At 43.5% G+C, this 24098-nt stretch overlaps 1 protein-coding gene across 4 annotated transcripts; it reads right to left on the reverse strand.

Moving 5' to 3' along the window:
• Nucleotides 1–784: 784 nt before the first annotated feature.
• wrap53 (WD repeat containing, antisense to TP53) lies at nt 785–23849 on the reverse strand. 4 transcript variants are annotated; one of them, XM_042071004.1, is made up of 11 exons: nt 23758–23849; nt 19891–20388; nt 19408–19723; nt 18964–19059; nt 17871–17979; nt 10403–10491; nt 5585–5808; nt 3426–3637; nt 2251–2354; nt 1591–1734; nt 785–1406 (listed from the first exon to the last, which is right to left on the reverse strand). In XM_042071004.1, the coding sequence occupies exons 2-11, from the start codon at nt 20177–20179 to the stop codon at nt 1148–1150; spliced, it is 1842 nt and encodes a 613-aa protein (XP_041926938.1). In that variant the 5' UTR covers nt 20180–20388; nt 23758–23849; the 3' UTR covers nt 785–1147. The 4 variants fall into 4 exon arrangements, with proteins under 4 accessions (XP_041926938.1, XP_041926939.1, XP_041926937.1 ...); XM_042071005.1 differs by lacking the exon at nt 23758–23849 and adding an exon at nt 20983–21260 and having other exon boundaries at nt 19411–19723; XM_042071003.1 differs by lacking the exon at nt 23758–23849 and adding an exon at nt 20983–21258 and having other exon boundaries at nt 19891–20384.
• Between the last annotated feature and the right edge of the window lie 249 nt (nt 23850–24098).

The raw sequence follows: 24098 nt of genomic DNA on the forward strand, positions 1-24098 counted from the left end.
GGCATGATATGGCACTTAACTAGTGACTGATAACGCACAGTACAATCTAAAGACTCAGTGGTAAAGCACGCAGTCACGACAGGGGAGCAGGGCTTAGCAAGGGCTGTACATAAAGGATAGTGCGGTATACACGCACGACACTCGAGTCAGTCTCCAATCCATTCCTGAGTAGCAGAGTGGCAGGAGGCTAAACCTCCAACGGGCAAATAGTTCATATGACTTTCACATTCACAGCAACAACCGCACAGAAACACTTTCTTCTGTACCATAGCAGGTGGTTGGTTGATATATTTTACTGCATGATGGGTAAAGATTTGATCCAGCTATTTCAACCTGTGTTGTGATAAACCAGCGCCGACATGTTTCCCCAATTCAATGTCAATAATGTTACCTTGAAAACAACTGCGCACGGTTCACAAAGACTCTTGGGTATTGAAGTATTTTTCATTCATTTTTCATAATTCTTATTCCTGCTATTCTACACCCACGGCCCTCGTTGTTGGTAGTGTTCAAATCTCTTACTGATCATTGGAACACTTCAAATGCCTTTTTTTCCCTTCCTCTCTTCAAACATTGATGGCTTTGGATCACATGTCCCCATTGGATCACAGAGGACTGGGTTGCCGAGCACGACTGCAGTTCACATATGTACAGGAGATAGCCTTGCGAATGAGTTTGGTCTTTCATTAAAGAGACGATTGTGCTCGAAGAACATTCTCTTTCTATTCAACACGACTCAAGGCTGCTCGTCACCATAGTCCTCCCCAGCTGTATTCTTTTGACTATTAAAAAAAAAATAAAAAAATAAAAAAAAACACTTGACACTCACACTGTTACACTCACAAAGGACCTTATGAAAGACACGTCTCCTCCATAAGACATTTCTCAAGAGTCTATTCTGTCAATTTAATATACATATATGTTAAAAGAAAATAGTTTAACAAAGTTCATATCAATGTATCATCAATCCACAAAAAAGTAGAGGAAATAGTTTGGCAGGTTGGCCTTTTATGAGTTTAAGAGTAAAGCACACGTTACTTCCCCTGACCCAGCAGATAGATTTAAATCACTTTTGAAAATGGCAGTGGAGATGTTTGGTTAAGTACATTAGTGGAGGGTGTTGGGGGGTGGGGGTGGGACAAGTCTGTCAGTTGACCCTTGCTGGTTGGTCCGGTTCAGCTCCGCCTCCTGCCTCAGCAACGGACGCCAGCGGCCCAGACCACCAGATGGTGAGGGCGTTGTCTCGTGGGAGGGCCGTGCCATCAGATGACGACGATGACGGCATCACCCCGTTGTTGTCGTCTTCGTCTGAGTCAGAGCCTGAGTCGCTGTCGCTGTGCCCCCCCGGACACAGGAAGTGGCGCTGGCCACTGGACGTCACCAGCAGGGGCATGAAAGGATGGACACTAGAGAGAGAGAGAGAGAGAGAGAGAGAGAGAGAGAGAGAGAGAGAGAGAGAGAGAGAGAGAGAGAGAGAGAGGAAGAAAGCAAAATGAAAAAGCTCAAATGTGCAGTCAGCGATCGTATGCGATTTCAAGCCCATAACATTTCTTGTCACATTCAGCATTCATCTCGCTGCTACAGGCCTACCTCATGCCGTTGGCACAGTCCCTGTGTGCTCGGAACTGGAGATGAGGCTGCAGTACCTCCTCCTGGCCATCCGGGGGTGCTGTGAGGGTGTCCCACACTGACATCATTCCATCAGTATCACCACTCAGCAGGTACCTGCCGGTTCTATAAACACACACACACACACTCAACTTGAACATTAGTCTTTATACTTACATTAAATATTATTTTAATGTGTGTGTATAGTGTAGTATAGTATAGTATAGTATATATACTCTTTTGATCCCATGAGGGAAATTTGGTCTCTGCATTTATCCCAATCCGTGAATTAGTGAAACACACACATCACACAGTGAACACACAGTGAGGTGAAGCACACACTAATCCCGGCGCAGTAAGCTGCCTGCAACAACAGCGGCGCTCGGGGAGCAGTGAGGGGTTAGGTGCCTTGCTCAAGGGCACTTCAGCCGTGCCTACTGGTCGGGGTTCGAACCGGCAACCCTCCGGTTACAGGTCCGAAGCGCTAACCAGTAGGCCACGGCTGCCCAAATATATGTGTGTGTGTGTGTGTGTGTGTGTGTGTGTGTGTGTGTGTGTGTGTGTGTGTGTGTGTGTGTGTGTGTGTGTGTGTGTGTGTGTGTGTGTGTGTGTGTGTGTGTGTGTGTGTGTGACGGTACTTACGGATCCAGGTCAAAGTAGATGCGCTGGTTGGTGTTTACACTCCTGTGGATGGAGAACAGAACCCGACCTGGATTTCTCAGATCCCAACAAAGAATCTCCTTGTCCTAACACACAGGGACACACAAATACACACACACACACAGTAAAAGTCGATATCTGTTACAGTGGAGTTATTAGTCAAGAATATACGGTCATTTCCAATTTGTATTATTGCGTCTGCTACACCTGTATTTTGTTTTCTAACAGGGAGGCTACAACGCGCGCTTAACTGAAGCATTCCGCTCGTGCTGCGTCCGCAGCAACATACTTTCACTATAATCAGTGGAACTGGCTACATCAAAAAAATCACCCGTTGTAGCCCCCCTGTAAGATTTTACAAGGGTGCTAACAATGTTAACGAGTGATTTTGTTAAAAAATATTAAATTCTTTATGAGGTATTTTTTGTGGCAGAATAAATTTGCTTTCCTTCAAGGTTGGATTTTTTTTTCTCATTGTCCTCATTGTGAGATGAAGATAAATTGCGAAAAGATGATTTTCAAGAGCTCTTTTTCCTCAACTTTAACGTTACCATGGGTGCCAATACATGTGGAAGGCGCTGTGTGTGTGTGTGAATACAGTGTGCAGATGATCGACAGCCTCAGGATTCTGTGCATGTGTGGTACACTGATTCTTCAGTTTACAACTGAAATTGTGTGTATGTTTATGTATGCATGTGTGTGTGTGTATGTTTATGTATGCGTGTGTGAGTGTGTGTATATTTATGCATGTTTGTGAGTGAGTATGTTTATGTATGCGTGTGTGAGTGTGTGTACTGTATATTTATGCATGTTTGTGAGTGAGTTATGTTTATGTATGCGTGTGTAATTGGCTCATTCATTCATTCCCTTCCTCTCCACCTCAAGCTGGTGTGTGGTGAGCGTTCTGGCGCATAATGGCTGCCGTGCATCACTCAGATGATTGGAGAGGTTCCCCCTTCACTGTAAAGCACTTTGGGTGTCTTGATAAAGCACTACATAAATGCACGTTGTTGTTGCTATTTAATGTGTGTGTGTGTGTGTGACGTGTGTGTTTATACATGTTTATGTGTGTGTGTGTGTGTGTGTGTGTGTGTGTGTGTATGCTTGCTTGTGTGTGTCTGTATATGTATGTGGGTGTGTGTTTCGTTTGTCCATACCTTGCGGGCCCCTGTGTAGAGGTGGTGTCCATCAGGCGCAAAGAGCAGGTGCGTGATCCCGCCCTGGTGGCGCGGGGGCAGCAGTGCGAGCAGCTCGCCGTCCTCGCACGAGTAGACTCCAACGGTGCGCGAGTAAGAGCCGCACGCATAAAGGGACTGGCACGGGCTGAACGCCATGCAGGAGACGATGCCACCCTGGCCCTGCTTCTTCACTGAGGACGCACAAAGAGAACGCCTCACATCGCCACATGCAGAGAACACTAGCCAAGAACCAAGAACAACGAATGGCGCATCACTGCCGCCTTCTGAAATGGATTGTGGGTCTAAATGATCTAGATCAGTGGCTTAAAGTAGCAGTTTACTTTGACGGGGTGAGAATGCTATGCTATGCTATGCCGATGTTACTCAAAACTACTCTCGGTCGTTTTGGTCCGCAATGAAAATTCACACTCATAATCATCTAAAAATAGACGCTAGATTGTTTTTAGACCGGATTTCCTCTTTAATCCCCTAGTCACCTTCCTGAAGCAGCATTTTACCCTTATTCAAACAAACAGTGAAGACAGAGCTTGGAAGGTTCTAGAAAAAATAAAAAATGGGGATAAATCCATTTACACTGATGCACATGGATGGCCCAGGACTTGGTACAGCCATCACAGAAATAAAATAAAACTTGTTCATGCAGTAATTTAATGAGATCCCCAAAGTACAATTGAACGGAGTAACATTTACAACTTGCAAGTCAATGCACTAAAATGGATTATGGGAACTTGTAAAACCAGGGGGTGGCTTTTCCTGAACCTATTGCAGATTACTAACCGTGTTAAATCATTCATACAATCAATCGTAAATGAGCCAATGTTGTTGTTGCCCCAAAAGAACACACTTCTAATCAGGCTTACTACATGGTTTTTAAAGGCTCAGCATAGTAGTTCCATTGTGCTACAAAACTTTTGGAAAGCGTATGTGTGTGTTTGTGTGTGTAATATAGTGAATGTGTGGGTGTGTGTTTGTAGTGTGTTGATTACTGAATACAGGCCTCAGTGAAAACCGTGTCAGCACTGTTTGTGTGTCTCAAAGAGGACTTAAACTTTGTGTTCTAACACCAAGAGTGTCCAATGGGTCACTTTTCAGTTCACTTCACTTCAGATCAAAAGCGTCGGCCTTTCCTTGACACATGCCTTATAATGGGGCCGTAGTGTGTGTGTGTGTGTGTGTTAATCCCGTTCCAGGCTTACAGTGCTAATCGACATCCTGACCTCCGCTTGCTGAACGTGGTTGCCCCTCGCATGACTTGCGTCTCGGACAAATTGAGTTTGAAGCTTGTAACACGAGCCTCACACTCCCAAAAACAACTCCAGTCTCCTGGAGAGGCCGCTCCCGTCTAACTGGGACGGCGAGCTGACAGCATAAATCAGCGTGTTTTGCGTTACGTGTAGACCAGTTGTAGACACAAAGGGCTAAATCAACATTCACGTGATGAAGCTCTGCCTCGAGAGTGTCACCAGAGACGTCCGTTATTCCGAAGTTGCTCACATAGGCGCTTAGGTTCCAACAATAAAGATCTGACTTTTCCGACTTGTTAAATACATGAATGTTTAAAATTGTTTTTAATTCCCACCTCAACTAGATCTACCAGTAACACTGGTGAGAAGAACTTGTCCAGGGCCATTCCACAACTCTAGTTTAAATATTTGCATTTCACAGAATGTAAGCGCTAGCTTAACTAGCGTAGGTTAGCTGTTACTGCTGTCTACACAAACATTACAATGAAATATAATGAATATGAACACACTGTGTAAAACATACCAGTACAAACCTTTGATATATGACATGACATGATATAAGTGTAAGTTCAGTGTAAATTGGCCCATATCTGCTTTAAGCTGCCTGTCCATAACTTGGCCCATGGGTCTGCTTTAAGCTGCCTGTCCATAACTTGGCCCATGGGTCTGCTTTAAGCTGCCTGTCCATAACTTGGCCCATGGGTCTGCTTTAAGCTACCTGTCCATAACTTGGCCCATGGGTCTGCTTTAAGCTGCCTGTCCATAACTTGGCCCATGTTGTCCCAAATTGTCTCAGTCTTTTTCCTATGGGCTGCATGTGATGAGCTTGAACAACAGGACTATGGGTCAATACAAATGCGTTTGGCTACGCACCAGTAGTAGGTCTCTCCTCGCAGTCTCGGCCAGGGCGGTCAGTGTGGAAGATGCGCACCATCTTGTCAAAGCCGCAGTAGAGCTGGCAGCCGTCGGGGGAGAAGCAGAGCGAGTGGGCGGCCGTCAGCTCGTCCAGGTGGTTGTATGGCCTGAAGGTCGCACGGAGGTCACCGTAGAAGGCGTCCCAAATGTGCACCGGGTTGTCACGACTACTGCTTGCAATGCTGAGAGAGGTAGAAAGAGTTTTAAAGGCAACAACAAAAAAAAGATCACAAAGGCTATGTTCACATTACTGAAGTGACTCAATCTGACCCCCCCCCCCCCCCCTTTTTTTTTAATGTGACACAGATCTGATTTTTTCAGGGTTTCTATGAATATACCAAATCTAATCTATTCCAATTCGATTTGAGTCACTTATACATGGTTCTTGATCAGATTTATATATCTGATGCAGTTTTTGATGTGCTTGTGTCCAATGTGACAACATTCAAAAGGAAAACATCCAATGTGACAACATTCAAAAGGAAAACAATAAATAAAGATTAGGTTACTTTTTCAATAGGCCTACATTAATTTGTGTTGGTTTAAAAATGTGTCTTATATCTTCTGCTTATCCTACCAGCTGCTGAACATGTCTGGCCCAGTTCAATTTCTTGGTTTGAAAATGTGTCCCAACTTAATTTTGAATTGAATAGCCCTGATGTAGACTACAGTTGGCACAAGCTGTTCCACATCCTGCAGAGCGAAATGTGATACAAAGATTATCTACTTTTTGTCAATAATTTCTTGTTGGTTTTAATGCTGTGTACTTTGGAAGTTAGATACTTTCGCAATAGAGTTAAATACAGGTCACTTGTAACACCAAATGTGAACCGTCAAAATAGGCAAATCTGATCGGAGCAAAAACAATCAGATTTGAAGAACGAAGTTGGTAATGTGAACGTAGCCAAATTGAAACCAAAATAAAAGAAAACAAGTAAGATATCACCTCCCACCAGCAAACAACACATCAGTAATACACTCATGTTCTCTCAAAGGAGACAGAAAGGTTGAGAAGAACTTCAAAATGAGCATGGTCTCTCTGGTGCCTATTACTTTCTGTTCCAATTTCACACCATGTGTAAACACTCCAAATATCTAAAACAGTGTGAGAGAGAGGGAAACAGAGAGCGAGAGAGAGAGAGGGAAACAGAGGGAAACAGAGAGCGAGAGAGAGAGAGGGAAACAGAGAGCGAGAGAGAGGGGGAAACAGAGAGCAAGAGAGAGAGAGGGAAACAGAGAGCGAGAGAGAGAGAGGGAAACAGAGAGCGAGAGAGAGGGGGAAACAGAGAGCAAGAGAGAGAGAGGGAAACAGAGAGCGAGAGAGAGAGAGGGAAACAGAGAGAGAGAGAAACCGAGAGATAGAGAGAGACGTGACTCGTGTGTTTTCAGTGTGACTAAACAGATCAGATATGCCTGGGGGATGCTAATTGTTTTTCAGGCGGCAGGCAGCACAAACCCAACAGCGTGCAGGAGCCAAGAGCCCGTTATTGGCCACGTTTAATTAATGGTTTGATTTCGGGGACACGAAAAAAAAAAAAAAAAAAAAAAGGAGAGCAATAGAAGAAAGAAGAGGCCATCAGGAGGCGCATCTCACACACACACACACACACACACACACACACGTCTTAATTCTCGCTCAAAAGCAGTGTGAAAAAAAGTGAAAACATGTTAACAGATGCTAGTCAGCGAGCTAATTGCATTCTGATTAGGACTGCTACACCAAGAAGCGACTTTCAAGAACTCAAATCCCGCCAGCATGGCCTCCACCCTTTTACCCTAGAGTGTTTGCGGGAAGTGGGGGTGTGTGGCTGTGAATACGAGAGCCTGTGTGTGTGTGTGAGTATGAATTTAATTGTGTGTATGTGTGTCTAAATATAAGAGTGTGTGTGTGTGTGTGTAAATATAAGAGTGTGTGTGTGTTGTGTGTGTGTGTGTGTGTGTGTGTGTAAATATAAGAGTGTGTGTGTGTGTGTGTTGTGTGTGTGTGTGTTTTGTGTGTGTTGAGAGCGCTTGGGGATTCAGTGCCGGAGTGTCTGTTGTTGCTGGCAGTGTGTTGGACAGTCCAGTACCGGCCAGCAGGATTGGATCTGAAGTCCAGGCCTCAACCCCCCCCCCCCCCCCCCCCCCCCCCCCCCCACCTCCTTCCCTCAGCTCGCTTCATTCCCCAGATAATCAGCTCCTCCTGTTGTTTATGGCTTCATCTGTGACCCGGCGACCTCCAACCCATCGCTCTCCTCCTTCCCTCCTCCCCTCCTTCCCTCCTTCCCTCCTCCCCTCCTTCCCTCCTCCCCTCCTTCCCTCCTCCCCTACATCAATCCGTTACTTCTCCGTCCATTCTGGCCTTTTCCTCTTTTTCTCCGCCTGTTCTTTCTCTCTTTCTCCCTTTACATGAGTCGTTAATTCTCCTTCCATTCCTCCCTCTCTCTCTCCTCTTTCTCTCGATCACTCTCTCTCTTCCCTTCCTCTCCTCCTCAACATAATAGGATGCTTCTCCTACCTTCTTTTATTTCCTTCTCCCATCTTTCCCTCCACCATTCATCCCTTTCTCTCTAGCTTCTCTTCTTGCACAACAGCGCTCTTCATTTCTTTCTTCCATGTTCCTTTTCTTTCCTCCTCCTATCTTTCCCTCTATCGTTCTCCCATTCATCCCTTTCTCTCTCGCTTCTCTTCTTGCACAACTGCACTTTTCATTTCTTCCTCATTTCTTTCTTCCCTGTTCCTTTTCTTTCCTCCTCCCATCTTTCTCTCCATCGTTCTCCCCCCTTCATCCCTCTCTCTCTCTCTCATTTCATTTCTCTCTTCCCTGCTCCTCCACTCCCCGGGGGCCATAAAGTCGGTCTGTCCTAAAGAGGCTTGTTGTTTATTAAAATGACACATGCACTGGGCAATGGACGTCTGTCTTTTGAGCAGATCCAGCCCAGTTCAGGCCAAAATGTGTTCTTCTGGACATCTCTGTGATTGGAGCGGTTCCACATTCCACACTGGAAACAGTGAGACGCTCACAAGACGGGGGTCAGACGGCAGAAGGAGACAACAGAGAGATAACCATGGAGCGAATGGAAGGTACAAAACAAAACAGAGTCTCTGACACTGGCGCTAGAGTACTGGATAAGGAGCCGGGTTTCACAAAGTGAAAAGAGTCTGGTCACTCATGATTGGGAAACCTTTCCAACATTTGCATCGCGACGGGCGTAGACTTTGCACTAACTTTTAAATCATTGATCCAGCCTAAGCAATCACATTAAGCAGGGATTCATTTCATAACGTTACTTCCTACTTTGCCTAAACTTTAGAAACTGACAATAAACAGCATTGGCAGTCAGGAAACAATGTATGCGGGCCTACCTTTGCTGTAAATAAATTGACACATTCTGCTGACTGCAATTTTTGATGTTTGAGTTGCTACTACCGTTTACCACAGCCACTTTCGATTTCGAAACCATAGCGTCATCCCCTCTCGTCACTGATTGGGCATGTAATCTGCCGCCTGGTGAAAACTACGTTGTTCCAGACTAGTATCTCCCTGAAAGGAGATCTAGGTGGGCGTGGCCAGACTTTTTGCAGGCAGTAGCCTGAAAAGTCGTGAGTTTGATTCCCAGCGGTCAATGTCGTGCCCTTGAGCAAGCCACTTAAACACGAGTTGCTCCAGGGAGTCTGGTTCTGCAATTAATTGACATCTGTAAGTCGATTTGGATAAATCATCAACCAAATAAATAGATAAATAAAGATAAAAGACAAAGCTACTGCTTATGTGCACCTGGAACGCCTGGTATTGTTGTCGCGGGTAGGAACATTACCCTTTTCGTCAGCGCTAAATGGGTACCCAATGCGTTGAACATTGACAAAAAGGGGAATTCCTAGATTGTGCTACTTTAGGCCAAAAAAGGACTTGGCAAACATGGCGCTGACTCTATATCTTTGGCCGATAGACTGTAGCTTTGGAAGGGGTCGGACATCATTCCTCTAAACACACGTCACACACACACACACACACACACACGGCATTCTCCATCCCGAGGGTCAATGCACACTCTGATCCTCACCATCTGGCTGTTGGTAAGCAGTGTGCACTTCCTCAGAATGCTACTTCAACACACACACACGGCTTTCAGTCTCAGCAGTACAAACAGCTCCCAGTGGAGGGGAAGCTGTTAAGACTGTGACTGAGTATCCTACCACACACACACACAGGTCACAGGGTTCCTGTGGAGAGAGTCAAACCTCTCTGGGGGAGAGTGCTGAACTGTCTGGATCGTCTGTCTATCAGGAAGTCAGCAGCTGAACTGCCTCTCCTCCTCTCCTCCTCGCCTCTCCTTTCCTTTCCTCTCCTCTCTCCTACAATCCTCCTCTCCTTTACCCCCTCCCTCTCAGAGATGGAGAGAACGAGAGAGAGTGAGAGAGAGCGAGAGGTCAGTGATTGGGTCGCCATCCCAGTCTCCCATGGCAACAGAGGCTTAAACTCTTCACTACTCCACTACTCTCTGGCAACACACAACAATGGCGATCTGCTCTTTTACAAATAACAAAATGAACAAACTTCACTCAGTCAGTCAGTTCACAAGTCTACTGATGAGAAAATAAAAAAAAAATCATCTGTCCTGCTGCAACCCTTTCTAATCTGAAGTATGCATGCTTGTTCCTTCTACAGAGCGCCGGAAGGCAATACAGAACAACTGAGCGGGTTTGAAAACAGGATGGTTGGGGCGCTTTGATGGTAGGAGGAGTGGTAGAGGACGCAGAAAAAAAAAAGAAAAAAAGAAAAGAACAACAACTCACAAACACGTGTCTGGGTCCAGTGAACTCATCTTGGGGAACCAGCAGTAGTCATAGATGGTGTCGCCCTCTGACATCCGCAGCACTGGACTCTGGGGAGGAACATATGAGAGAGAGGGAGTGTGAGCACAGCCTGGCCATGGAGAAAGGCAGACACAGCTGCCCAGAGAGCAGAGCCTGCGCTCACACTTCATGCAGTTTGTGGGTGCTGTACAAACAGAGTAGAACGTCTTCATGGAGTGCACTACATATGCGGAAATCAGACCATCTTCATTGAGTTAATTCAATTCAATCCTCCCTGAGTTTAAAACCTAAATGAATGAGGCAAAATCTCTATACATTCTCGGAGAAAACCAGAGTTTGGTCACTCTGGCTGGCAAATTTGTAGCAGCCTGCCATAACCTGAGGGACAGCCAGTGAGGCCACAAATGTTTGTGATTATCATTTGAATATCTCTTATCTCTAACTTTAAACAAATATTTGTCCTTTTTAAAAAAAAAAAAAAAATGTTTATGTACATGAGCTTTGGCAATAATGTTACTGTGATGTTCATGCCAATAAAGCTTTATTTAACTTAGTTGAGTGAGTGTGTGTGTGTGTGTGTGTGTGTGTGTGTGTGTGTGTGTGTGTGTGTGTGTGTGTGTGTGTGTGAGAGAGAGAGTGTGAGTGTGAGAGAGAAAGAGAGAGAGAGAAAAAAGAGGCAGAAAAAAAGAGAGGAACCAGATACAGAAGAGAAAGAAAAACAGACAGACAATCAGACATTTAATTGGTTAACAATAAGTGTCGTCTCTTGTTTTCCATGTCGACTGAGGACATGTTCTCTTTGTGTCATGCTTTCCAACTCTTGTGAACACATATTTTTTCGATTACACGTTTACTGCTAGAATGCTTTAGGGAACCTAACCGTCAAACCAGTAATGCACAGTTTGAAAGTGATTCACAATGAGAGTGTGGGGGAGTGTGTGTGTGTGCACAGAGTGGGGAGTGTGTGTGTGTGTGTGTGTGGAGTGGGAAGGGATCGGGGAGGGTGGGGGGGCAGAGGAGTAACTGCCAAGCTCATAAATAAGACGCACAACTGTGACCAAACTGGCTGGGGTTTAAAGAAGTCATTTTGACACACATCATAGCAATTTGGGCAAAAGTTCACAGAAGTCCCATTTCCCCTCTGCCATGGCATTTTTGTGGAATAACATTACTCATCCCTGCGGATCGCAGAAAACAATGGAGCGGAGTTTTTCCAGGTCTATCAAACCATATTATAACATCAATGCGCCATTATCCCATTATTACAAGGGCTCAAACAAGGTCCGCAGCCAAACGAATACCATTAAACCATTAAACGAAACCATCCACGTCTGACCAAACTGTCGACTGCCATCATTAAATACGATAAACGACCCCTAATGCGATCCATCCCTTCAAAATGTCAAAAATCTTTTTGACACCGACAAGCTGGGGTTTTCATCTTTGAGTCAAGAATTCGGTATAATCGGCAGGCAAATACATAATGCAAATAAACGACAAATGAACCGTGTCCTGGCATGGGAGGAGCATTTTTGCACTGCTGCAGTGGAGTGTGTGGAGGGGGGTTCATTATAATTGATCAGTGTTGGACCACAGGGGTTGTGCCCTCGGTTGGGGGTCCCCGTGGTGAAAGAGAAATACATAAAAACATATCCAGCCAGTCCAGTCCAGTCCATCCCCACCAGCCAAGTCAAGCCAACCACAGAGAACTGCGCTACAGTCTTTCCCCACTGGTTCCGTTTTGGAAGGTTACACACACACACACACACACACACACACACACACACACACACACACACACACACACACACACACACACGCCAGCCTAAATACAGTTACAGTTGAACACTTCTGACAGTGCTGTTGGTAAAAAGGTCATACTGACCCACGGGGCAGGCTTTTAATCAATGCTGTTGAGCAATTACATGACAGGTACGTCGTTTTCTAGTTGGCTGATCACAACAGGTTAACCACAAGTGATTAAAAAGATCGCCAGATAAAGATCTGTTGGCCAATGTCAAAGGGAAAGTGCCCAAGCAATATCACTCATCAAGACTGCCTTATGTATACAGACCTTACTGTTCTGTAACTGACCCTAGGCCGATGGGTCAGTCCCTTGAGTTGTGGATCTGCTCAAGGTTTCTTCCTATTTGTATCTGTTTGTGGTGTTTGATGTGAAGCACTGCCCTGCTTAATGAGGGTATGTTCAATATGGAGAGATTGTATGTATTTCTAAAACTGTTCTGTTCGTTGATTGTGATATGCTGAATCGCGTTCGATGCCGTTGTAAAATGCAGGATAAACATACACCTTGACCGCATTTCGTTCTATATTACTGCGCTACCATAACTTGATACAAAAGTTAAAGTAACTGAATCTCAACGTTGCTTGGCAACCATTCAGATAGAGGAAATATATTTCTTGGCGGAAGAATGATTACAACGGCCCTTAGCTATTGTAGAATCAGTGTAACCTACGGCATCTCAGGGCTTATTGCTTAATTTTGTACTTTTACCCATTAGTGTTACATGTCTGTCCTCTTTTACAATGGAGCTACTATGAAATGGACGCAAGAAAGATTTCAGACTAAATTTCAATAAAGTGTTAGCCTGGGTTTTCCCATGCTGCCTTGCGTGCGATTTTATTTGCGCTGCTAGGCAGCCTGGATTCCATGGACACGATTTTCACCTCAACGAAGGAACCATCTCAATGAGATGAGGTCTGGCGTTAGCCAGGCTAATAAAGTGTTGTCTATCTATCTAATCCCATATACAGGAAACTGGGCCCAAGAGGACTCAGTGTAAGTCAAGAGGTGTATCTCTTGCAGGCAGTGCGAATGCTGTAACTAACCAGTTAACATGGCGCTGAAATGAAAATCAACAGGTAGCTCAACGTAGAGGCAGGCAATGTGAAACAGGCCTTTGTATGGTAGGCTTTGTAAGACTACGGTGCAGATGAGAGGATTACACTGAACCCCCATTGGTTTGTTTAACCTCAACAGTGATCCTAATCTGGGTCCAACAGCTTTAAAGGCCTCCAGCAACTTGATGAGTAGTCTGTATCCGTCATTTTGGTTATTAGTGAATGGATCGATAGCTTGCTGCTGTGCTTTAAAGGCCTCCAGCAACTTGATGAGTAGTCTGTATCCGTCATTTTGGTTATTAGTGAATGGATCGATTGCTTGCTGCTGTGCTTAACCATTTGACCACTGTTATGCGGTCTTCATTATCTAATGCCGTTTCGGACATCATTAAACTACACTGTTTTTTCCCTACTTTGACTATCGTTCCACACAAAAGAACAGAACTACACATCGCATAAGCATGGTGGTTAGTGGGATCGACAGGTGCATGGCTGTATACGATCGTAACGATTTTGACAGAACTAACAAAACTAGATGCAATTAGATTAAAAATACCGTAACTTTATCACACTTTCCAGGACTGTACTGTGTTTTTTTAATGACTGCCATCTCGCAGACAGTCCCATTTTAATTTCAACACCCAAATGCATTTGTCTCCACAGACAACAATGGGATTTGCCACCGACACCTCCATAACAAACAACATATGTGATAGTGTCTTTACATGATGATTAAGAACAACTGCAAAACACTAACTCATATTCAAAACAAACTTGGCCCAAAGTTCTTAAGCTGGCACTGTGATTTACAATGTTGACATGCCAAAACAACATGATCCCTTCAAATTGAAAAGACCCTCGTGAACAGTAACTTCTCGGGACAGCAGCTGTCCATGGAGTTAGGAGTGCAGTCAAGGCATCTCTTTAAAGAGGCTATGTGGAATTATGTAGGATTTAAGTGGTCTTGAGCACATCCATGTGGCACTATTGCATTGACTTGTATTGCATTTAATACAGCTGCCGCATGCAGTAAAACCAATGTGGCATTACAATAGAGCCAGCCCGGCGCTAGCTACTTCAGTAGATATCTGGACAACACAGAGCATAGGCGTTTTTGACATTACTTCAAGATGAACGTTTCGTCAATGGAGGGCAAGCGTACTGTATTCAACGTTTCCCATACATTTGACTTATTTGTGGCGGCCCACCACAATATCAACATTGAACACCACAAAATGATTTTCTATGTTGTGCAAAATGATTTTCTATATGAGATGAAATCCTTTCATTTCATCTCTCTCTCTGATTTAGTTATTGTGTGCAAGCATATAAGAAACAGTATCCCTATGCTAACGTTAGAATACTGTTGGGTTGTCGAGGTTAGCACACTATAACGTTACAGCTACTTGTCATTATCGACTCGTGCAAGGCAAGTATTACTGTAGGCTATTCATTGTATTGACTCCGAGACAGAATGTTTGCTCAACACTCCCCCCCACCTCCTTCACCTACCACCACAAATACAATTCCATTCTGTGGTAAACACTGGTATTTACAGTTAAGAACAAAATTATTCATACCCCTGGCAAATATTGATGTAATGTTGATTTTCTCTTGACCGATATGTTTGTTTTGACTGAAAATGACACGGCCACATGTCAAAAGGTTGTAAGACAATGAAATAAAATAAAAAAATTGTTTTTATCTTTTTTTAACATTTTTATGAAAAATGGCATGTCCAAAATTATTCATACCCTTTTTAAATAATCAATGGAAACATCTTAATTTGCCATCAAAGCTCTCAAAATGGTTCTTATAATATCTACCAAGCCTCTCCCATGTCTCCACAATGATTCTAGACCACACCTTTCTAGACCACACCATCACTCTGGTCTTGTGCTCACTTTTTTGACGGATTGAGGTCTGGACTCTGGCTGGGCCACTCTAAAATGTTGACATTGTTCTCTGTTAACCATTTCTTGCCTTGTTTGGCTGTATGTTTTGGAGCATTGTATGGTTTAATGGTCCAATGTCCAACTGTGGGCGAAGTTAAACCTTTGCGCTCCAGCATCGGAAGGGTGATGAATCTCGGAAGGCATGGGTAGCCTATCCTCTATCCCCCAGTAGCATACCCATCAAGTTCTCCTGTAATTTCACATATAACATTAGGTTAAAGCCTACACATTAATTAGTCTGTAGTGGATCTGATAATATTCTAGTTAGGTGTAGGCCTGCCCTAATGCACCCTGTTGAAATGTGTCGCTCAAATTGGATTCCCGGAAGCCTACATCATTCCTGACATCGTGTAGGCCTACTGGGCCCTGCCATTTCGCCTCCACGTTTGTGATAAGATGTGAAGAATCATCACATACCATCTGGCAATTATTCAAATAAAAATGTGTTTTAAACACCAACACCATTAAGAGAGCATCCAAAAATAGAAGTGGCTATGACATATCCATTCGACCTTAAGGACATTCTAAAAAAAGCCAAAGCCCGTTAATTGAAGCTCACCAGCTAAGACAGCCTATCGTCCATGCACCTTTGGAAAACTTAATAAGTGATGCTGACCTGCCAGTTGGTGAAACTACATTTTAATGATCCTCGTGGGTTTGTGTCCAGGAAAACGAATGAAGTTGCGCAGGAACTGCTTTAGCGTAAGGCAAACTTTAGCCTACGCACCGACCGACAGCTTGCCGATATGCTCTGCGTCTCCAACACTACAAAAACTCCCAGTCGGAGGGCGTGTGTAGCCTATTAAAAAACTATATCTACCCGGCTGAGCTGTTATGTATATTTAACCTTATTTATGAATTTTCTATATGTTTTCCCTTTTTTGTACTGTACTTGTTTTAATTATATCTTCAATGTGTCTGAGATGTTGTTTGTCCATCTGTCAAAAACAGATGCCAAAGACAAATGTCAACTATGGTGTAGGCTAGCTAGCCATATTTTTTTTATTCTATTCTAATCCACCATGCGTAATGTAGGGATGGAGAATGCTTTTCAAGTAGCCTATATTTAGGATTCAGCTGAAAAACTCTAGCGCTCTTGAAAAGCTTGTTTGGAAAAGAATAGATAGGCTATGTGATGTGATGATATGTGATATGTGAATTGCACGGATGAATATTACATGATTTTCTGCTTCTTTGTCAATCGGACCTTCATCAAAATGAAACGGCGTGTGACAAGTGTAAAAATAGCGGCCTGGTTGAACATGCACTGAAATAACCGAACATAATTGAATAATAATCTGAACAAAACCTACCCCCTACCAGGTTAAGTTCAGAGCCTATGTTACCATAGTTACTTACATAGCCCGATCATTTTTGAGCGTTATGGAAATTAAATCCCATTTTTACCGAACTCTGGGTTAACATACCCAGTAAGCCAGTAAACCTGCTTTCTGGAATACCCCCCAGGTCCCCCTGATTGAAAAACATCCCAAAATAATACTTTTCAAACCCCCACAATTGAAATGGACATTGCGATTGGAATGTAATGCTTCTTTTTTTAATGCCAAACTCAGGCCGTGTCCCTGATCCAGCAAAAGCTAAATTCTTTGTCCAGGTGTGCCCTTAAAAAGGATTAGCGGAGTTGTGCATGTTTGGAGAAGAGTGATCCATGATCAGCATCCAAAATGACCAAGTGATCCATTTTGAGATGGAGTGAAAATTTTAACCACCAAAACACCATCCACAATGTGGAGAATAGCTATAGAAATTTATTAGTGTTGGGTGTTTTTCAGACAATGGAACCTGGTGGACTTCTCAAAGTAAACGGTAACGCTAAAACAAGGGGCTACATTGAGATTTTTGGTGGAAAAATCAGGCAGTCTGCCGAGAGACCTGCCCCAATGGGCATCATTGGACCATTAAACCACACAATGATCCAAAACATACAGCCAAACAAGGCAAGAAATGGTTAATTGAGAACAATATCAACATTTTAGAGTGGCAGAGCCAGAGTTCAGACCTCAATCCGTTAAAAAAGTGAGCACAAGGCCAGAGTGATGGCCAATAACCATTCCTGACTGAAAACCCGGATTGCTGTTAAAAAGTTGTGGTCTAGATAGAATCATTGTGGAGACATGGAGAGGCTTGGTAGATATTATAAGAACCATTTTGAGAGTTGTGAATGCAAATAAAGATGTTTCCATTGATTATTTAAAAAGGGTATAAATAATTTTGGACTTGCCATTTTTCATAAAAATGTTAAAAAAGATGAAAACGCTTCTTTTTTTTAATTCCATGTTTCTCCCACATTGTCTTACAAACTTTTGCCATGTGACAGTGTAATTTTCAGTCAGAATAAACATATTGATTAAGAGAAAATTAGCATTAAATCAATATTTGCCAGGGGTATGAATAATTTTGTTCTTAACTGTATGTAGCACATTTCATACAAAAATGCAATGCAATGGGCTTTACATATTAAATAAAAGAACATGCCCCGGTGAATACCAACACCAATGTCTGAGCATAACAGAAGTTTCTGTAGAGAGTGACTCTATACGTCATCAGTGACTGGTGAAGTTGTGTGAACAAGTAAACCTGTGTGTGTGTGTGTGTGTGTTGGAGCTCACCATCTCCGTGAGCAGGTCCCAGTTGTTGCTGTAGAGCTCAGGAGGGAGGTTGTAGACCCGCAGTATATTATCTGCACTGTTGGACAGCACACAGGAGCCATCGGGCGCCCTACACACACACACACACACACACACACACACACACACACACACACACACGTTTACAGAGGCAACATTAAAGCAATTATTTGACCAAAGCTACACTTCAGGACACAAGAGTGTTCAGACTCCATACAAGCACATGAATTGAATCGATGGACAGCGTCTTATAAATCCTCATATGAATGATTCTTAGCCTTATGGTATCTAAAATTCGCAAGGAGCCATTGGCACCCTGCAAACAAACAGACACACACCTACATTACAGAAGCAACATTAGAGCAATATCATATTCATCTTAATTCGACCAAAACTACACTTCAGGACACCATACCAGCACATGCATAGAATCGCCTTCAAATGAATCCAGAGCATCCTATAATCCTTATAGGATTAATGCTTAGCCTTATGGGATTCATAATTAGCATACATGATTATAGTATATTCAAATTTAGTATAGATGTGACTAGTAATTTTGAATGATTTTTACCATGATCCTAGACAGTAGCTATATTTCCATATGGTCAGTATGACACAACATCAGTTCGTAATCAGTCTAAATCTGATTAGTGGTGAGATATATTGTCACCCATCTAGTTGATCAATATGAAGCATGTTAATGAATGTGATCAGTTGTTCATCAGAATGTGAACAGTTAACTCTGTGCTTGTCGCTTATTATTCCACAGAAGAGAACTGTCAATGACAAGTATGAACAAGACTGTTCAATTTAACATTCAAGTAAAAACATAATACAGAAAATAATGGGAAAATGTTGAAGACATCATTAAATGCCTTGTTTTCTCTAGATTCCAAGTTTAAGGTTGGAGTTAAGTTTCCTTAAAAAAAAAAAGACTCAATACAGTAAATCCATTACCAAACAGTTAATTGATTTATTTAATTGTTAACAACTAATCGATTCATTGCTGAAGACTTGAGTTGGAGTAAATGTGTCAAAGCCAGCAGCTGAACATCAGCAGCATTTGGCAGCTTACCACTTGCAGCCTTTGAGGTAGTTCTCTGCGGAGGTCGTGTACTCCGCCCAAGACCCTGTCAACATTTGGGGGTTCTGGTTGAAATCAAGACCCAGGCTGCAGACAACATGAGACACAAATCCTTGTTACACTCGTCCCATGCATACTTGACACACGTGGTGTCGCATGCTGGAAAAGAGCAAGTCGCGAAGCAAGCAATGTCAGTGTAATGCTAATCGCAAAAGCAGAGATGTCAAGTTATCTTTTATCAGGTTAGAATGATTTACAGCCTGTTTAGTCCATGACTGAAGTCAAAAAGGTGAACAACTAAATCAGTTGCTTAGTCAGTTGTTACAATCAAACTGTAAAAGTGTGTTTCTTTCATTTGAACTGCAAATGGGCTAAAGTGTGCTTGTTGTGTATTTGCGGCTGTTTGTTTGTTTGTTGGTTGGAGGGGTGACCTACTGTTGTTGTTGTTCTGTAGGAGTACATTCAGAACAGTCGGCGTCGTTTGAGTCATTCCCTTGATCCTCCACTGCCACAGGAGCCTCCTCATCGGCTCCGTTCTGCTGCCACTCCACCTCTACCTCTACCTCTTCTGCTCCTCCTCCTCCTCCTCCACCTGCTGCTACAGGAGCCTCCTCATCGGCTCCGTTCTGCTGCCACTCCACCTCTACTGCTCCTCCTCCTCCACCTTCTCCTGCTCCTCCTCCTCCACCTGCTGCTACTGCCCCCGTTTCTCCTCCATCTATCCGTTCCAGGTCACTAGGATGAGCGCCATCTGAATAACATCAAAATACACAAGTGTATTATTTACATTTCTTTAATTTTTTTCATTAATTGTACTTAAAATGGTTGTCTGTATTGCCAATTTAATATCAAGCTTGCATGAACACACAAAACCCAGAGCACAAGAGGCTGGTCTCTCTTGAATCTCTACTATCTTACCTGTGTGTAAGTAAAGTGATGAGGCATGGTTCTGGTGTCCCTCTTCTTGCAGGCATGCTGGCGTTTTGCTGATGTCTAAATTCAAAGCCATCCCGTCGTTATCCAATCGTGGCTGTTTGGCAGCAGGGGGTACCTCCTCTTCGAGCCCCATCAAGTCAAGTTCACTCGCCTGAGCTCCGGCGTCTTGGGATGGTGATGGAAACTCGTTGGGTGGCTCTCCGTCTCCCTCTGCCTCTTGTCCAGACACCGATACTCCACCGCCGTCACTGCACCGCTCGGCTGCCGACATGCCACCTCGCTTCGCAACGCAAAGGATTCCCCAAGATGAGCAACCTGTCGTTGCGGTCTGATGATGATGACTCGATTGTTCCCACCCCCAAAACACGATGTTAGTCAAACGTTGGTGTGGTAGGTGCTACTGGGGTAGTGTTTCCTCCGTCTGTGCGGTTGGCCAAGTCTACGGGAGACCGGGGACATCACAGCACCTCGGGTCACTGGCTTTGGGAGACACAAACCAGGAGGGAAGGCGGGAAAGGGGACAGTAAGGAAAACCAACAGAACAGAATAACGTCAGCAACATGAACTCAAATATAACTGACTTAACGAAGCTAGGTTAGTAAAATGTCGTTCATCAAGAACAGTTTGATATCCATGACAACGCTATTCCTGTCTAATAGGATTGCATGGTGATGAATACTAAAAACACAAGCAATTGTGATTAACTGGAATTCCACACAATTTACCAATCAATCACTAACTATGCTTTCCAGACAGAGGTGGTCAACTGCTAAATAACGTTAGAGGCAGTAAGTACAGGCTTCTTCGCTCGAGAAGTTAGCTAGCTGTAACGTTATGTTAGTCAGCGCCACTCAGAAAACAGCCATTGGTAAAATAACCCATAACTTAATCATTAACCTTATTTGAGTATTGCCAGCGCACTGCATAATTTCACTTAAATCTAGGAAACATTAGCTTCTAGGCTCTTGTAGCTCAAAGTTGTAGGCTTGAACTTTACCACCAACAAATCAATGGCTTGTTTACGTTCGTGTCGACCGTCGACACATTGCATTAGCAAGCTAATGTTAATCTTACCAGCTGTTGCTTCCCTGTTCTTGCGTCTATTGTATAAATCAGCGGTGGCTGAAATTCGGTCCTTCTTCGCTAAAACGAAGCCTTCCAAAATGTTTCGAAAATTTTCACCCACCAAGGCCCTGTAAAACGAATCAACAAAAACTCATGCCTTGTATACGTACACACAGGAGGCCGCCATGTTACAATCACATCAACGTATCACCCCGGAGGAAATATCGCGAGATTGTCCCCTCCCCTCCGCCACGTGCTAAGAGCAGAACCCGTCTACCTTATTATGACCGCCGCGCGGTTTGTATGTTGATCTCAAAGGGCCATGTCAACCCATTCCATAACCACTCATTTCATGTACAAGTATACAAGGATACAAGGAAGTTTATTGTCACATGCATATAGTTACTGGAAGTAAGAAATGCAGTGAAATTATGTCTGGTGTCAGCCTATTTGTGCATTAATGGGGGGGGGGCAGGGACTTACTATTGCAAGCAGAGTACTGTATGTATGATGTATGTGAGTGATGACAGTGAAGATGTGTGTGTGGGCGGGAGGGGAGTGGAGCAGTGACTGTGTGTGTGTGTGTGTGTGGGCAGTGTGCTGTAAGTATGTTGGGGATGTGTGTTGGAGAAGCTTCCTGATGAAATAATGTGCTGTGTATGTAGGGGGGGGGGGGGGGGGGGGCAGGGACTTACTATTGCAAGCAGAGTACTGTATGTAAATATATATATGTATAGCGCCACCTAGTTAAACACAAAAAAGTAAAAATGAGGTGTTGTAATCGCAGGTATCTGTGACCTAACATAGTCAAAACTGCACGAAATTGGAAGTGTAGGATCATTATGACACCCTCTGAATGCACGCCAAGTTTCGTGGAATTCCGTTCATGGGGGGCCACACAATAAATTAATTTATGTTACTATACACCAACTGGCCTGTAGGTGGCCGGAGACAGTTTTCTGTGAATATCTCGAGAACCGTAGGGCCTAGGAGGTCCACCTTTTTTTTTGTATGTTGGTCTTAAGGGGGCATGTCAACCTATCCCATTACCTTATTTCATGTATAGCGCCACCTAGTTAAAAATTAAAAATCAAAACATTAGGTGTTTTCATCACAATATCTCTGGCTGACATGGTCAAATCTGCACAAAATTGAAAATGTAGGATCATTATGACACCCTCCGAATGCATGCCAAGTTTCGTGGACTTTCGTTCATGGGGGGCCTTACAATAAAATAATTTATGTGTACATTTTAGTGACCGTACACCAACAAGGATTTCCGGGACACTGAAAGAACGGGGTACACGAAACTTGGTGGGCATGTAACCCCACATGGATAGCATGGAACCATCGTTTTTCGTTTTGATCTGTAGCCCCCCGCTGGACTGGACCCCCGAAAGGAGGGTAGGGCAGACACAGCTTTCTGTGAATATCTTGAGAACCGTAGGGCCTAGGATGACCAATTTAAACCCATTCCATGTGCACACATGTGCATAAACAGATACACACGCACACACATACATTCACAGTAATCCTACGTATGACACATACTCACACAGTAGACATATATACGCATGCATGCACATGCACACACACAGGCACATAAACAGGCAAACACACAAGCACATCCACATGCACGCACGCACACCCACCCACCCACCCACACACACATAAACATAAACATGTTCACGCACACATGCACACAATTCAAGAATTTCTCAGAATTATGAACAGGCAAGATGGGAGTGTGGGATTGTATAAAATGTATTTTATATGTGAAATCTATGAACTAATCATGTTTTGGTACTTGTTGTCTAGCAGATACCAGTGAGAATTGAGTGTGCATAATGCAATTCAGTGAGACAGCTCAGACAGAATCATATATGCCTTTCAGCGTGACTTATTTTTGTGGAAAACATGTGCTGGACTGGGCGGCGGTCATATTTTGTCCATATTTCGGTGGTCACATATAGTTAGGAGGTATGTCTGGTACTATACCTATACTGCTATAGCACTATGCCTCCCATAGACTGTATTATGTTCTAGTCTATGATGCCTCCTTATTAGACATTCTCTGCTAAGAAGTTGAGCCCATTTTCATTTGACTATTTGTTTCATATAGATTTTGTTTTTAATTTAGCCTGCTTTTCCATTGTAGGCCATGACTGCAGCCCATTATGGTTCAAATGGGACACCCTGTATTTTTAATTTTTTTTATTTTATACTAGTAGGCCTTAACAAAATTTGCATTTTTAATTGTATTAGATTAAGATTAGATTTTCTTGGATTGCCAACGAAAAGACAAAGACAACGAAATGTGGTTTGTGTCTATAACCAGAAGTGCAAAAAAAGCTGAAAAGTGCAATCAGACCCGGCTGCAGAGTACAGTGACTGAGGGGGCATTTGCGATTACCAAGGGGAAATGGGGGGGTGGTGGAGGAAACATTTCATGTCACAGTTGAATTAATTGTTCACCGCGACCACGAGTGTCCGCGAGACCCAGCTGTGCTCTTACATTATACATTATTAAGGCTCTTATGCATGTTGTTGCTGACAGCTTTGCCTGTCTAACAAATGTTATCTCCGCGATTTAATATTGTTTGTGTAATGTATAGGCACAGCACGTACTTTAATTTCCCTATTTTTACAATCGGCTAGCCTAACAAACGCATTTCATTTCAAAAAGCAACCTGGTCAATCGCTAACAACTAGGCTAACTGCACCTAGGCCTACAACACATCCAAAAGGGTAGAAGCTGCCAGTAGGCTATCATAACTTTTTTACCGTTTAGTCTGTGCATCGGCGCAGCCATACGACGATGTGAATTAGTGACAGCTGTTGTGCGGGAAACTCCGGTCTCTAGACAGGCCTACTTGCCATGTTGCTTGATTTTCTGTAATAAATGCAGCCTGTAGCCTAGGTTACTTCAGCAAACCCAGACCAGTTGTGGCATCAGTTTGCTTTTAAAACGACAGTGTAGCATGATAGGGAGAGTGTCTGTTGCGGGCTATTTAATTTACAGCATAAGCATGACGAGCTCCATGTGTGAGCGCACTAGACCAGCGGCATCTTTAGTAGCAGCAATCAGTACAAATAAGCATGTTTATAACAATTCAACAAGATAG

Source organism: Alosa sapidissima, chromosome 18 (assembly GCF_018492685.1).
Source record: "Alosa sapidissima isolate fAloSap1 chromosome 18, fAloSap1.pri, whole genome shotgun sequence".
Lineage (NCBI taxonomy): Eukaryota > Metazoa > Chordata > Actinopteri > Clupeiformes > Clupeidae > Alosa > Alosa sapidissima.

Excerpts from the sequence above, each read along its gene's own strand:
- wrap53 (XM_042071004.1), bottom strand. The coding sequence starts at position 20,179 with ATGTCGGCAGCCGAGCGGTGCAGTGACGGCGGTGGAGTATCGGTGTCT. Across the intron at positions 19,724-19,890 it reads ATCACTTTACTTACACACAG|ATGGCGCTCATCCTAGTGAC; the intron begins GTAAGATAGTAG and ends GATGTTATTCAG. Across the intron at positions 10,492-17,870 it reads GGGACCTGCTCACGGAGATG|AGTCCAGTGCTGCGGATGTC; the intron begins GTGAGCTCCAAC and ends GTTCCTCCCCAG.